Here is a 16,437-nt window from a genome sequence, read left to right as displayed (position 1 = left end):
TTTAATGAAAATACTTTTCCTTCTATTTGATAAAACTCTGTCACATCATAGTCCCTCTGCCACTCACACCTGAGTTCCAGCTACCTACAAGTTATGTGCCATAGGATTACACCCTACTTGTATTTAAAGAACATGCTGCAAAGGAGTGATGGACCTGCTTCAAACACAGGGTCTTCAGCTGTTAGGACATATTTATCAGGATTAACTAGAATGGAATAAGGGATAAGAGCCACTGAAAAGCAGCAGAAACAAAACAAACCTGATCTGCCTCAAACCAGCATCTCAGTAAGATGGGCAAAGATCAAATTTCCTATGGCATTTAAATGATGGGAGTCATTGAGGCCTCACCCAGCACTAAGTTTGTGTTCCCAAGCACATGGCATTGACGTGTGAGCTGCATAACACATACTGGTGGTGTACAACATGTCAGTGGAGGCAAGGAGGTGCTATGTCTTTGGAGGTGTGGACACACTGTATGAACCAGCCTTGAAGAACAGAAGATGCAGACTGCAGAAACTGGCACTGTGCCCTGCCAGCACCTTCCAATCACAGCCTGAGCAGACCCCTGCTGAGGTGAGAGGACACCAGGCTCCCTATTGCTCCATGTGACTTGCTGCCAGGAGTGCTCATTTGTTCACTTCCACCAATAGATTTAATATCTAAGGAAACCAAAGGATTTCATTCACAGAGGATATCAGGTTATTTCCATAGCTCCTAGTTTTTTTCTAAACTGTGTGGGCTTAAGCACCTCTCTTTCATAAACCTGCTAAATTGGCCTGGACATCTGAATTTTCTTTGAAATTAAACTACAGTTGTATGTTACTTCCGATGCATTACCTGGGTGTGAACAGATGACACAGCTTGAACTTCAACAATGAAAACGCCCTTGTGTCCTTCAACCCACTTTATAGGGGGTGTCTGAGATGGAATTTTCTGTGATGGAAAAAAAAAAGGGAATCATCTTCCTTTTAATGCTCAAAGAGAAAGTCTGTTTACATGAGGGTCTATAGGTTATTCCCACTATTCACTTCATTTTAGACCTCCAAATTCAGTGCCACACAGACAATGACAGCTAAGCATCTCCTTGTTCTTACAGACGGAAGCTGATGCACTGAGCAGGGAAATTTAGACAATTTCAGCTGGATGTCTAGCACAGACCATGTAAATATACATGGGATCTTGTTAAGGCTAAAATTTCCTGGACAAAGCATTGCCAGAGGCATTCTGTGGTGACGTGGTGCAGTTTAAACCCCTTGGACAAATTTCCTACATGCCATGTTTACTGAGAGCAGTTTTCTGCTCCAGTAATACCACCTGATTCCATTTCTACTGCACTTCCCACAAAGTCATAGGGAAAAAAAAAAAACCAACAAAAAAAAGCCACCAAATTATCCTGTGGATGAAATTGAATTATTGCCTTGACACTCTCGAAACAAATGTATCCCTGATTAGACAATTCACAAGAACTTTCTTGCATAGCTAACTTCTAAAAAAACAGTATAATGAAATAAAATATTAACACCATTGAAAATAAAACAACAACAACAACACTTTTCTTGACTTTCCCCTTCCAAAGAACAAAAATGAGGCACTGCCTACCAGCAGACAGCAATGTTAGCTTGTAAAACACTTATGCTGTTCTCCTACATTAGAAAAATACTATCTTTTAATAATTTTGTTTGTTACCTCAGGAGAGTGAATTGAATAGTGTAAAGGCAGTTTATCCAATGCAACAGGAAGACTATAATGTCCAGTTTGAAGACGATCATTTAATAGAATTGGCAGCCACTGAAACAAATGATGAGAAAACACAGCAGTATTACTGATGATATTTGATTAGACCTATTTATTTAATTTGTTAGATACAGTCAACAAAACAACAAATGAGATATTGACCCAAGCTTCTCTGCTCTAACCCATTCAACAGTAATTTCTTTGTATTTGAAATTCAAAGATAGCTGATAGCTACTGTAGAAAATTTTACAAGACTGCTTTACAAACCATCTCTTTTGAAGAAAACAAACACAGAGCTTCTCACGTGTGACACACATTTTTCTAATAAATCCTATCAGAAGGATTTAGTGGAATCCACGTTTTGATTTAAAAATTCATGTATCTTGAATACACCGATTCTTGGAATTGAAGCAAATCAACAGATAAAGTTTTCCTGGAATTAAATTGTACATCTTCCTTGTGGTCACCTCACCAGACTGACTTGTCATATCCCTGCATTGATATTTGGACACATTTAATATTTATTCAAGTCTGAAAGAGGCTGGGCATTTGAATATCACAGGGTAGAAACATTTTGCATTTAGGTGAACAGAAACCTGAAAATTAAGTCCTCACCTATGTCAAACCTTGCTCCTGAACTAATTTATTTCTTAACAATCCCACAGACATTGGTGGGACCATAACTGTCCATAAAAGAAAGCACATTTGAAAGGATTCTCAGAATTGTGGTTCAAAAACTCCAAAAGCCAACAAAGAAACAAACCAGCGAACAACCAAAAATACACAAACACAACAGCCTCACAAACTTCATTGCAAGAGCACATGGAAAGTACATCTCAATTGCTGACCAAAGCTGTAGGACATTTTCAAATCTGAAGCATCATCATCTTCAATTCTTTCCTTTTATATTAAATTTTTTCCAGTAAAAAATACTGTTTGATAAAGAAAAAGGTCAGAGAGACTATGCTACAACATGTATTTCTTAATCTAAGACATTCTAGTCTCAACATGAAGATAAAGAAGGCAAGAGAATTACATTTTACTTTTTAGAGTATTTCTGGTTTTTAAATTTTTATGTAGATAAAAGACAATTTAGAACAGAAATGAAGTGTCACATAAAAATTAAATGAAAATATAACATTAGCTGTTACCTCATGTATGAACATGATAACAGTAATAATTGTAATTATATAGGGTTTAGGTTTGGGGTTTTTTTTGCAATAAATAGGATCTAACAGAATGAGACTATGTGCTATAAAGCATTGTTGTTGTAAATATTTAGGTGCATATTTCAGTTGATTAAAGTGAATTCATTAAGTTCAAAGATAGTTAACACAGTAAAATTATAGGATGAGGATGTAACACATCTCAGGGAGCATGTAGTTTCTATGAATTCACACTAAGATGTTCTACTGTTTTTGATGTATCGCCATAACCAGAAAAGGAACATATGACAAAGTTCTTGACCAGCAGAGTCTGCATGGGATACACATAGACATGCACATACATGCACCCACACACACCCACTCTTATGTATCACATGGAACTTACTGAATACCCTAGGAGGGTTTCAACAGATGCTCCTTGCTTTGGCTGGCAGCTGATGTGATAGAATGTGAACAGTAGATGGTGTTTCTCTGTGAGTTTTGCTGGCAGCTTAATTTTCACTTCTTCGTAAAAGTCAGGGGATCTGTTAAAAAAAAGGCCAAGCACGTTCCCAACATAAGTGTAAGACTGAGCAAGAGGCAAATTTGCCAGTTGGCTTTTAGATGCTATGCTTATAAAACCAGATAAATTCTGAAGACAGGGCTGAATTAAACAAAGTATACATATATATACACACACATTTTTATGAACTTGAAATATTTTTATGCATTATGAATCTGGAAGCTATATTTATGAACAATCTACAGCTTTGAATCAGAAGAAAACAGACAGTATCAGCTGGACAGATTCAGCTTCCAACTATCTCTAGGTTTCAATCTCTGTTTTTGATTTTTGCTTAAGTATTCTGCAAATCCTAAATCCCAAGTTCTCATTTATGAGAATGTCTCTTCAGCTCTTTTGGAACTATGAATGCATTGAAGTGAATGATCTTAAAAGTTGTGCTGCTTTCTGTTCCTGCCCCTTAATCTTCATAGTAGGAATATTCTAAACTACTAAAAAGCTTCAAACAAGAAAAGCAAAGGTCGCTTCTACAACAGAATGAATGCTGCATTCACTTATGCAAATGAATGGAGCAATCCAAATTAGATATGATAAATTGCACAAAACATAAATGTTTAAAATGGCATTCCTTGATGAACTATGTAGAGTAACAATTACATAGAGAGATCATTATTAATACTTCTCAAGTCATACGAATAGACAGTAAGAACACTTACTTATTATGATATGTGATAGCTGTGTACATTTCTTGGACAAATTCTGGACCTGAAGATTTCCCAAAAATTACCTACATTAAGAAGAAGAGAAAATCAGGACTACAGCATTTATTTGTCATCATCTTGTGTAAATTTTAAGACAGTATCTAAAGATTTAAAATGACTCCTCAATTTTATCTTAGCTTGTTGGCATAAATGTCTTGTTACCAAGCACCTCCTCCATTCAGGGTAAAACACCAGGAAAATGGAGCAGTGATATTCTACGTCACTGACTACCTCACATCACATTCTTTAGTAATGAACTAAAAGCCCAGGAATCATAGGAAAAAGGTTATGGTAAGCCACTTACATGTTGTCACGCTGTCTTTATCTAAGTGCTAAAAAGTTAAATAAAAAGTATTTTTAGGAGTTTTGTTTTCCAGTTGTAACCTGCGCATTCAAGGTGAGATACATCTCACCTAACCTTGGAGGTCCAAAGTCCCTTTAAAATCAATAAAGAGAAACAGGCATTTATGATGCTAGATTTGCTTTCGTAAAACACATGTCTATGGTAAGGCCTTGAAATCAAATCATTTAAAGGGAGCCCTGGGAGATGAGCTTAGACAAGAATCTCTGCACTATGCAAGTCTTTATATATGTATTGAGAGGAAGGTCACTTACAGTGGAGAGAGAAGACAGATGAACTGTGTCTGTCCTAACCATTTGTCAAAACGTAATCATAACACAGGTAGAGTGTAAGGAAACCAACAATGCATTATTGTGTAAAAGAAGATGTTACATTCACACGGCACAGCTCTAGCTCTGGAAGAAATGTAGCTTGGGAAACACTGTTGATGCTCTGATTTCAGGTCCACAGGTTATGTGGAGCAAGGCTTGTTTAGTACAAGTATGTACTAAACAATGTCAGCACACTGATAAAGGCTGGTTGGGTGATAGTCCTTGGTCCAACAGATTGTTGGACTAAAGTTTCCTCAACGTAATATTTCCACTCATTGTTGAGTGGAAATAAAATCACAGTAGATTTTTGTCTCAATGTCATTCTCAAGGAGTCAACAACAATTATTGAAAATATAAAAAAAAAATTCAGGCTGAAGCAGACATCTGGGTTAGAACAATTCAAACCAAACTTCTAAAGCTTGGTAAAGCTGAATAGAGAATCTTACAGTGAGAGATGTTGAATAACCTGAACACAGATAGGACTGTCTGCTCTGCTAGCAGTGTACATGTATGCCCTAATACCCAGCATGTTTCAAACATGAAAAGCTCTACCTATCTGCATGATTGTGCATCCATTCATGCTCAGGCAATGAAGAGCCCAACTTTTACATTCCAGTGTAATATCCAGCACTTGTGTAAACATAGTGTATACAGAGGAGTTACCCTGCAAATCAGACTACATCATTCTCAAAAGGTCTCTGAAGCCCTGTGAATTTTACCCTTAGAAATTCCAGCATGATACTGATGTAATATTATGTCATTCTTCTGGAAATAGGGTAGGAAGATTTAGGTAAGAGAGAGCAATATGCCTCTGGTTCTACTAGAGTCACAAGTCCTTTTTGTTGTTGATAAGGAGTATAGCCCTGCTTTAGGATGAGAATGAAAGCTTCTCAAGCTCTCTGTGTTAGGCTTCCTAAGGCCCCACTAGAAACTGTTGTGATGGGAAGTAAATAATGACTTCTCTCATCAGAGGTTTCTCAGGAATGCATGTGAACAAAAGCCTGCTAAGGAATCTCAGCATTTATTACCGGCATCGCACAGGATGGGTCTTCACCACACATAAATTGGATCTTGACAGTAATGTTCCTTGCAGAAGCCAGTCGGTTAGCAAAATTCAGCCTCTGAGGGTAAACATAGAGGAGATTTCTGAAAGAAAGATAAGGAAGAATTGGTAAATGGCAAGCATTCCTGTTTGAAAATTAAGCACACAAATTAGCATCTTGCTCATTCTTCTCCCTATATAGTGAAAGATCTGTCAGAACTCAATTCCGGAAGTCCATAAATAAAAGATAATTTTAGATAATTAGTGTGACAATAGAACGTCCTATGTTTAATGTTTCACTTACACTAAGCTATGTTCTCTTACAAACAAACAATTAACTTTGCTTGATGTAATGAAAAGCAGGAATCTCTTGATAAAGCAGATCCTTTCTCAGACATGAATAATCAGATATTGGAAGGGGGAAAGAATCACTCAGGAGTGATAATAACAAGGAAATCAACAACTGAAGTTCATACATTCATAGCTTATAGCAAAAAAGAAGGCATCTATTTCTAGGTTATACAAATCAAAAAGCAGTATCAATGAACCTGAGTAAATACAAATAATAAAATTTGAAACAATAATTCTATAAGCTAGCTCTTATGAACATGAATGTGAATATGAATATGAATAATGCTTTGAAATATAGCATACTTTGCTGTTTACTAACTTCTGTACATGAACATATCACTAAACATAAAAAGCACCTTGAATTTCTGTGGGGAATTTGATAGCATAGGTGTTCCTCTGACGTATAATTCCAATAGAAGAGTAAAAATATTAATAGAAATATTTTTCTCTGGTGAAGTTTATGGCAAATCTGAGATTTCAGGTAGACCTGGATTATACACAGATTCTGGAATCATGGTTATGTCTATTTACTGTCTTGTTTGCCCGGTCTGATATAGGTTTCTCACTGCTTGTCCTCTGAATGTAAGGAATAAGACCAGTGCTGGAAGAAGCATGCTGGCTTTCAGTGAGAAATTATGAGGACTACTCATGAACTTTCATGATTTCTTTTCGTCCATGGCAGTCAGAAGCTGCACATAGAATTTCACTCTCCTTATCACAGAGTGATATCCTCATCCTCATTATCCTTGTCCTTATCCCCAGTACCACTGTCAGCTGAAAAAGTCAAGCAGCCTTGGAGAATATTGTCATTAAGTCAGACAGTCCATCTTCCATTTACTGTATCCCAAGACCAGGAAAACTGTGGTTTATTCTTCTGATTTCTGTGTGTCGCAACATGACAGTACCATTCAATTCCATAGTCCAAGCTACTCTTTTCAACCAACGTGCGCTACATGGCACATGGCATGCCTTAGTAAAAAAAATTGCTTTTAACTTGCCTTTCCCTTCATTCAGAATGGTACTTCTGTCTGTCACACTAGTGTACTCTCTTCCTTACTAATTTATGTGCAAGTTTTGCTTTGCCAAATTCTCTCCCAGATGATGTTAAGGAAAGCTAAGTGAAAGAGCAAAATATATCGGTAACCTCTATTGAATTATACTTGGGGGACTGACATATTAAATGAAGTATATTGTCAATACTACATCTGCCAGAAATGAAGAAATACATGTAGGGAAAGCTGAATAATACAGCCATTGCTTCATTAATCTGCAGCTTAGGACAAGATGTCACAAATCTATATAATGTACATGAGCACTGGATTTTACTTTTAGAAGTGACTTGAGATGAAAGGTATGTAAAAACACAGAGAGCTCTCTCCTGACTACACAACCGAGGAAGTATTATTCCAGCAAGTACTGGATTGAAAAGCTAAAGCTTGTGCCATTTATACTGAAGCAGTTTTAGGGATCTTGCTTACATGTGTGTTAAACCCATCAGCACTGAGGAAGAACAGAGGTAAATGCTGACTCTGGATATCCTGCAGAAATGAAAGTGATGGCTGACATCTAAAGTAGGAAGGTGAGACAATGATCAAAAAATGTTCCCTCACACAGGTATGAATTGTAAACCCACTGCTGACCACTGCCTTAGTGCTACTGCCTGCACTCCACCCATACACTACAAAAGCCTGAGGGGAAGCAAAGACAAGGAGCATTTTTACATGGTAGTTAGCAGGGGCATTGGGGTAGCAAATACTGCTGTCTTTTAAATAATAGGACAAATAGGACACACATAAGGATGTGATGGGCTCCAGAAGGCAGTGCATCTCCCCCAGTGTTCTGCATTGAGCAGAACTATTATAGCAATATATAGCAAATACTTCTGGTCAGTGTGATCAAATTTCTCCCCTCACTCTCCCTTCAGAAAGTGCAGGACTCTAACTCCAGATACAGTCAGATGTGCTTAAAAAACTAAAGAGCTATTCAAGGGACAGCATGAGTCTACAAAAGCCATGGCAGAACACCCAGTGTCCCTGAGAATACAGCCCCAAAGACAAGCAGAGCCCTGGGTGAGGCACAGATGCCAACAGCTTCTGTGGGTCAGAGAATGACCCAGAAGAGTGATAAGAGACTATTTTTGCTGGAAAAGCTAAGGGTCCCCTTTGCCTGGCACAGGACACCACGTGGCAATTCTCATACCAATTTGCTGACCTTCCTACATTTTCATGGGGCTTAGCAGTGATTTAATCACTTCCCATGGGCAAAGCAACACAGACCTATCCTCTGCCAAAATAAAATCTGTTCAGAGTTTCAAGTCTGTGACCATTCTTATTTAGCGTTTGTACATACTGCTTGTGCATATGTGCACATAAAAGAATCCTTCTCTTTGCCTCGTGTGAGGTGTCAACAAGTGCATCTCAAACTTCTTATGAATATTAGGCACCTTGTGAATATTAGGCATCACTGATGATTGTGATTAAAATTCCATACAGAGCAAAACTCAACATATGTGCAATTAGTCCCTACTGATACAAACCAGGAATGTTCTGTAGGTGAGAAGTGATGGAAGAGAGAACATTGACATTTAAAATTTATGGTACTAGACACAAAAGCTGATGCACCCATTAGTTACAATTTTCAATATTTATTGATTTTTTAACAGTTTTGGTGAGGAGTCTTCAGGGAAAAAAATGGTTAAAAATTAAAAAACACCTCACAAACGCTTAACCAAACATGGAAACCCATTCTAGTCAGCCATTGACTAGGAAAATAGCACAGTGACAGAACTTCAACGCGAGGATGTGTATCAGGATGTATACAGAATCATAAATTCTGTATTTTAGGATGGGTAATTTGGAAAATAGTTTGAATGATTTTTCTCATGTTGCTAAAATTTTGAATCATCTGAAGAGTTGGTGGACAGATGTAAAAGGGCCCTTAGAAGACTCACATGTAGCAGACATGCTCTCTCGATTCCACGGGCAGAGAGGCAGAGAGGAGTAAGTAATACTGTGAGAGCAATAACAGCAGTGAGACACCGTTATTCATCAATAACCTTTCCTCACCCCAAACTAGTCAAGGATGGGGTAGAATGATTACCGCCAAAGCACAGGCCTCCAGCTCACACTGCGGACTACAGCAAGTCTGAGAAAATTGCTAAGTGCATTTGCAATTAAATGAAATGAAACCACAAAGAAAAGGGTTTTTTTCCTCTTCCTTCAAAAATCCCCTAAGCGTGAGGTACTACCCCTACCACGGACAGGACTTCCTGTGCCTGGTTAAGCTGAGTTACTGCTGAAGTGATGTGACAAATCCCTCTTCCTCAGCACCAACATTTCATAGTGGCAGTAAACAGCATCATTTTCATTTATATTTAATGAGAAAATAAAATGACAAACAAACTTTAAATTATATGATTTTTCCTATTAAAAATAGAGGGGTATGAAAGAAATAAATCTTGGAATGTTTTGACAATTTCAGGGAAATATTTTTATTAAAGAAATGTAAGTACACAACAAAAAGAAGTGCTCAATTTCACAGTGCACAAAGAAAGTGGGCTGGCTGATCTCTCTGGCATAAATCAGAAATAGCATCATTTAAAATAATGGCATTACACCAGTAAAAAAAAGTGCTTGCAAGACCTGAGTTCAAAGACTATAACAGAAGGCTCCACTTTTCCTTCACAAAGGAAAAATCTATTTAAAAAAAAACCAACCAAACAAAAAATCCCAAAATAAAAACCCCCACCCAAAAAACCTCCCAAAAACAACAACAACAAAAAAAAAACAACAGGAAAAAAACCCAAAACACAAAAAAAACCCAAAAAACTGAAAAAAAACCCAAAAAAAAAAAACAAAAAAAAAACCACCAAAAAAACCAAACCAAAACACAAAAACCAACAATTCATTCCTCTGAAATACCTTTGACAACCTCTCCCCGCAGTGTCTACATGTATAGCACTGGTGAAAAAGAAATTATTTGCAGACTATTATCCAAAAATTAGAAAACATTAAATCACCCTTAAGGCCTTCGCAAGCCATGACTCACATGAGTCACTCTATGACTAAATGCTGTCAAACTGCTTAAGTAAGACAGGATGATTCTACTTTTGAAATTAGAAGAAAGGAAATAAAATAACATGAAACACTTTGTATTTGGCTCTTTTACAAATTCAGAGTTACTCCTCATGGGTTAGTTTAATCTCAGACTCAAAATGGTATTCACCATGTGGAAAACTAAGCAACAAGAATTACATGACAGTTAAACTAAGCAAAGGGTCATTGGGCACCATGAATGAATCTGGACAGGCTGGATCATGGGCCAAGGCCAGTGGTGTGAGGTCCAACAAGGCCAGTGCTGGCTCCTGCCCTTGGGTCACAGCAACCCCAGGCAGTGCCACAGGCTGGGGCAGAGTGGCTGCAAAGCTGCCCACAGGAAAAGGACCTGGGGGTGCTGCTGACAGCAGCTGGACATGAGCCAGCAGTGCCCAGCTGGCCAAGAAGGCCAATGGCATCCTGGCCTGCACCAGCAATAGTGTGGCCAGCAGGAGCAGGGCAGGGATTGTCCCCTGTACTCAGCATTGGGGAGAACGCACCTCAAATCCTGTGCTCATTTCTGGGCCCCTCACTCCAAGAAGGATACGGAAGTGCTGGAACATATCCAGAGAAGGGCAACAGAGCTGGGAAAGGGTCTGGAGCTCCTGTGATGAGCAGCTAAGGGAGCTGGGGAGGTCTAACCTGGAGAAAAGGAGACTCAGGAGGCTTTGAATTGGATATTAAGATATATTTCTTCACCAAAAGGGCTGTCTAGCATTGGTAGACTATGCAGGGAAGTTGTGAAGTCACAGGTAGATGTGCTGCTTAAGGGACATGGTTTAGTGGTGGACTTGGCAGTGCCAGGTTACAGTTGGACTTGATGTTCATTGGCCTACATCACCTATGCATACCAGCCATGTCATTATCATTGATTCACTAATTAATATAAGGATTAATGAAGGCAACTATTCGTTATAGATGTTGTCTTCATTATTACAAGTTATGCTGAACAAATCCTACTTTGTCTTGTTGCCATGACTTTTACTTAGAGTGAAAATCAAAATGGAGATTTAAAAGAAAAGGTTAAGCATGTAATGTGTGAACTCTTGCTGAAAGAGTGTGACTGCTGAGTGATAGCAAGCATTTCCTCTAATGTGGATGTATGTATTCAATACAGACACCCTGGCAACGGAAGGATAGTGTGGAGACACCCAAATTTGCTTTAGAAGCACAAATTAATTTTCAGCATGGTGGCTTTGATATTCATTATGTCTGGTTGCAAAGTGAGAACCTGATGAGAGCTAAAGGAAGAATATTCTGTGCAGACTCAACTGTTGTTACAGCTCAGACACACAGTAGTTGCTAATGGTTTTTGTCAAAAGCAGACCTTTAGGCACTGCGAGACTGCACACTGGGATTGACGCTTACTGGGGCCAGATAACAAGTAGGAAAGTTAAAATTCTGTCTTATTTTTTCTTTAAACTAAAAAAAAGGCATCTTTTCTCACATTCATTTACATTTCCACTTTCAATTCTACAAAAACTATTTTCCGTATAGAAATGTCTGCATTAAAGTTCCACCACAATCCAATCCTATCTTTGATACACAGAGACGACAGAAGTACCATAACTCTCTGCATTTTGGTGTACTGGTGCTGTGAGCTGCCCTTGGGAGATTGAATACCAGTGAATTGTGGTAGAGCCCAGGAGTAACTCCTCCAAAACTTCTAATGAGGCTGTAGTCAAACTGGCTTACTTATTTCCTGCTGACACCACACTGCAAGTTGTTATTGTAAGATAAGATTTGCCACTTCCTATTTTTGCTTTCCTTTAGAGCTGAGACACAAATCCAGGAGTCACCAACATCCAAACAGATCACTAATTTACTGTGAGGGTTTGGATCATCTCCCCAGAATAAATTAGTTTGCCATGGTGCAGATCTGAGTTGTACAGAACCACAAGTCTTGTCCTTCTCTCCTCCTGGGTTGGGTCAGGTGAGCAGCTGGGAGAGCTGGCTCTTTGCTAATTTCCACTGCAAGAAATGAGTAAGCTTTGACATTGCTTTATTCTGTGCCTTCATTCTGTGATTCCTTATTGGCAGTCACATTTTTGCCACTAATACAATACAGCATCTAGCTACTGTTTTAGGGATCAGAAATCCCCCTTAGAATAGCATCATCTACTATTATTGTTAGAATAACAATACTGACTAATGCAATGGTCTGATGCAAGTCTTTATCTCAAGTTATTTCCCTAATACTACAATATGCCCCATCAGAATTACTGTTAGCTATTACTATAACACCACTCACTACCAATGAAATACTACACAAACATCTTGAAACACATTCTGCTGTGAATTTCCTATAGGACACTCAGATGTTCCAGATTATTAAGAAACAAATTATTGGAATTGCTCACTTGCATGCTACTGAATACTGTGATCACCTTGAAACAATCATAACAGAATAGATTTAAAGAAATTAAATTACGTAGTGTAGAGTGCTCTTTCTTAGCTTAAAAGTTCATAGGACAACATATTATTTCCTTAGATACTCAGATGACTCAAATTAACAACAGAAACAACTGAGCATAAAAATTTACCAGAAGTGTTAAATTTATAATAAAATCTACTGAAAAAAAGGCTAAAATCAAACAAACACAAAGGAGGATGTATAGATAGATAGATAGATAGATAGATTGATAGACAGATAGACAGATAGATAGATGCCAAATCAATGACAATTGTTTAAGAAGTTTTTTTAAATGTGATAGAAATTTTTTCAAAAGACAACACAATTATATTAGTAAAAACACATTATATTGTGTAGGCATTTTATCTTGTAATGGCTAGGAAGACTGATTCATCAGCCCAACACATTGTTGTTAGCCTTTTTAAAAAAATATATTTTTTGTTTCTACTTCTGAAAAAAAAATCTGAATAACATTTTTCAAAGAAATGTTAAAAAATATGTTATTTCTTACCTGTAAATGGTGTGGGGTACATAGACTTCTCTAATTGGGAATTCCAAAATCTCTTTGTGAGGGCGATTACGGTTTTCTGAAAATGGCATCACTGGGAGTAGTTCTGGTGTCAGACAATAACCAATGTTTTCTGGAGCTGGGGAAATCTCCATTTTAAGTGTTCCTTTAAAATCAAACCACAAAATCTTAACAAAAATGTAAAAAATTATCAGTCTATAATAAAAGAAAAATTAAAACAACATGTAAGGTTACATAGCAACAGTGCAGAAAAAGGAACTGGTTCTTGGGCTGCATGAGAAGGAAGTCATAGGTACAGTAAGATACAGAGAAAGTAGTCTACACACATCCCTTCATAATCAGGGCAACACATAGCTCCTTAAGTCTACCCTGTACTGTTTCAAAGAAAATAGAAAGAAAGAAGGAATATTATATGCTGGCTGATGTTCTAGTGTCTTTCACACACAAGTAATATAACATCTGTCTGGGAGACAAAGAAAAGGTGTGTTGTCTAATACAGTTCTGTCTTACTCCCCCTCCCCCTCAGATTCTGCTCAGATTAATCTCTGACAAAGTAGGCACCACCCACCAGGAAAGCTAGGCTTTCTGTGGTGAGCAGTTAATACTGATAACATTTAGCCCACTATAAACAGACTTTCAATTTAAATTCTCTACTGTGGTAAGTTAAAACCGTTTGTGGAGCTCAGACTTGTCATTTCCGGCAATCAGCTAAAAAGGAAAAACAGCTTTGCCCTCAGTTCATATTTTTTGAGGTTCCTCCACAATGCAGAAGAAGTTGAACTGTAATTTACTTGAGAAGAAAAATTAAGCTGTCAGGTGTTTGACAGTAGCTAAACACTGCGAAAAGAAAAATTAAGCTGGTCAGGTGTTTGACAGTAGCTAAACACTGCCTGTACTTCTCTACTTTGTTAACTAATGCTGATTCTAATATCAAGCTAAGATGAAATGTGTACATGTTTTAATCTCTCTCTATAAAATATGAACCTTTTCAAAGCATTGCAGAGAAGTAGCAAGGATCCTAGAAATTTCCTTTAAAGAACTGTCTTCAAACAGTTTGAATAATAACAAAAGATATCCAGTAGGTACACTGTAAATCAGGGAGAAAAACAAGTAATTAAAAATATCAAGCTAAATCTCCATACTCATTCATGTAGGAAAAAAAAATTCAGAAAATTCAAATTCTATGTTCAGGTAGACACCAGAAAGCCAGGAAGTTGCACAATGGCTCATATTATAAGTTTTAAACCCAAGTCAAATAGGTTTTGGGTTTGGAATTTACAGAACAGTTTAGGGGAGAAAAATACATATAACACCTTCCATCCAAAATTAGTTATGTACCTGGTAAAGTCTTAATTCGTCTTTGCAAGGAAGATGATCTTTTGAAATCAGCTAAAAATTTAAACAAATCTTCATCACTGAGCCTGTCTCCTTCCTACCAAGAGAAAGAAAAAAATCAGTACTTTTGTAACGATACTTCATAACATGGACAGAAAGTTCAGGAGTGAACCATGTCCTTGAGGCATTCAAAGCAAGTGGGTTACTATTTACCTGACTGCAGTTGTCCTCTGTCCCCACACAAATATAAGTGTTAGCTTTTCCCAACATAATTCATATTACATAGATAAAATAATGTCTTATGAAATCAGAACTAAAGAGAATCCAGTACCTGTTTAAAGAAGGTGTTAATGTTTGGAGTCATTGTTTTGAAGTTTGATGCTGGATAGTTATCCTCTGAGTTGAAAGTTCTCTCAGAAAGTCTTCTTGCCTGCAGCAGTGTTGCCTTCTTGTCACTACTGGAACCTTTCCCTTCAAAGAAAAATTAAATGTATCATCACCTTGTTTTTTGCTTTTTGCTGTAGTACAAAGATTCTCAGAATACACTAGAAAACCACAGAAAAATCTCTCCACCATCAGAGGATAGAGCACCTAAAACATTCAGCTTCTTTCATTTCAGACTGTGTGAAATAGTGGAATACTAGGACACACCTACTGAAGTGACATTATTTCTGCTGCAGAGCAAAAGTTTATTTAAAGTTTTAGTTCGTGGGTTATAAAGCACATTGAACAACGGTCCTGCCTACCAAGCTGATATGTTTGGTATCTTGATTGATCAGTATTGCATGGGCAAAGGAAATTTTACTTCTACAAAGCCAGTGTTCAATGAAAATTGGGCCTAAACCATGAAAGAATATTTAGCAGACATAAAAATAAATATGCAGAGACAAGACAGTGAGCATGATTAATTTGTAAGTGTCTGCAGGACTGAAAAGAAAAGCTGAGAAGACATGAGTTTGAATCTGTGATTCACTTTTGATGCCAGAGTGAATAACATTGTTTCCTATACCCAGTCCTACTGAAGAGTCATTCCGCCTTACTTAGAAAAGTTAGACAAGTACCATTTAAACCTTCAGCTTCTTGTATTTCTCGTTCAAGTGTTGAAAGGTTGAAGAAACTAGCTAGGTTTATGGGAATCCAGGCAAATGGCATCCTGTATTTCCCCAGCCTCTGACAAAAGGATTCAGCTTGTGCTTTCAGTTTTTCAATCTTTTCTTTTGTCTGAAACAAAGAAAATATTGGCTGTTTCAAAAGCAATCAGTTATTGCAATGCTACCATAGACAAAAATGTAAGTTACATATTCACAGTTCAGGAAATAATTTGCATTGGCATCTCATATTTTCTTGCTACATCACAGACAGAACTGTAGCTGTTTTGACTTGTACATTTACTTCAATTTCTTTTGAATGAGTTCATTTGTATTATAGAAATGTAGAAAGCCATGTAGAAAGTTTTTTTTCAGTAATATTCAAATCCAGAATGAGCAATCACCAGGAAACGTTAGCAGATTCTACTTCTTTCATCAGATGCAGAAAACAAATTTTATTGGAAGCAATATTCTAAAGGTGAGACATGTGGAAGCCCAGCAAACATGGTCAGTCTGTTCCAGGGAGGTAAATGACCGTGAATTCCTTGCACAGAATTATCTATGGACAGCAGTACTGAATGGGACAGCTGTACACTACAACAGGCTGTCTGCCCATCCAAATCAATAGCATGTCTCTGAGGTACAAGCATTTCTGCTAATTCTACATTTCAGTCATTTCCTTTGCTCGCCCCTGTCTGCTTCATGACTCAAGACTGTGTCAGTATTGATTTCCAAAGGGGTCAGTAACAA

General features: G+C 37.5%; 1 protein-coding gene across 1 annotated transcript in view; it reads right to left on the bottom strand.

The window, feature by feature from the left end:
- Positions 1-16,437, bottom strand: part of DOCK8 (dedicator of cytokinesis 8) — an 89,564-nt gene that overhangs the window by 39,986 nt on the left and 33,141 nt on the right. The window contains exons 11-19 of the mRNA XM_041486245.1: positions 15,661-15,820; positions 14,931-15,070; positions 14,603-14,696; positions 13,247-13,409; positions 5,864-5,981; positions 4,119-4,189; positions 3,286-3,424; positions 1,687-1,788; positions 838-933 (exon numbers count right to left, since the gene is read on the bottom strand). Coding sequence (XP_041342179.1) covers positions 838-933; positions 1,687-1,788; positions 3,286-3,424; positions 4,119-4,189; positions 5,864-5,981; positions 13,247-13,409; positions 14,603-14,696; positions 14,931-15,070; positions 15,661-15,820 — 1,083 coding nt within the window. The remainder of the gene's footprint in view (positions 1-837; positions 934-1,686; positions 1,789-3,285; positions 3,425-4,118; positions 4,190-5,863; positions 5,982-13,246; positions 13,410-14,602; positions 14,697-14,930; positions 15,071-15,660; positions 15,821-16,437) is intronic.

This window comes from Pyrgilauda ruficollis, unplaced genomic scaffold (assembly GCF_017590135.1).
Source record: "Pyrgilauda ruficollis isolate IOZ18807 unplaced genomic scaffold, ASM1759013v1 scaffold74, whole genome shotgun sequence".
NCBI lineage: Eukaryota > Metazoa > Chordata > Aves > Passeriformes > Passeridae > Pyrgilauda > Pyrgilauda ruficollis.
This window is presented reverse-complemented; position numbering and strand designations above follow the sequence as displayed.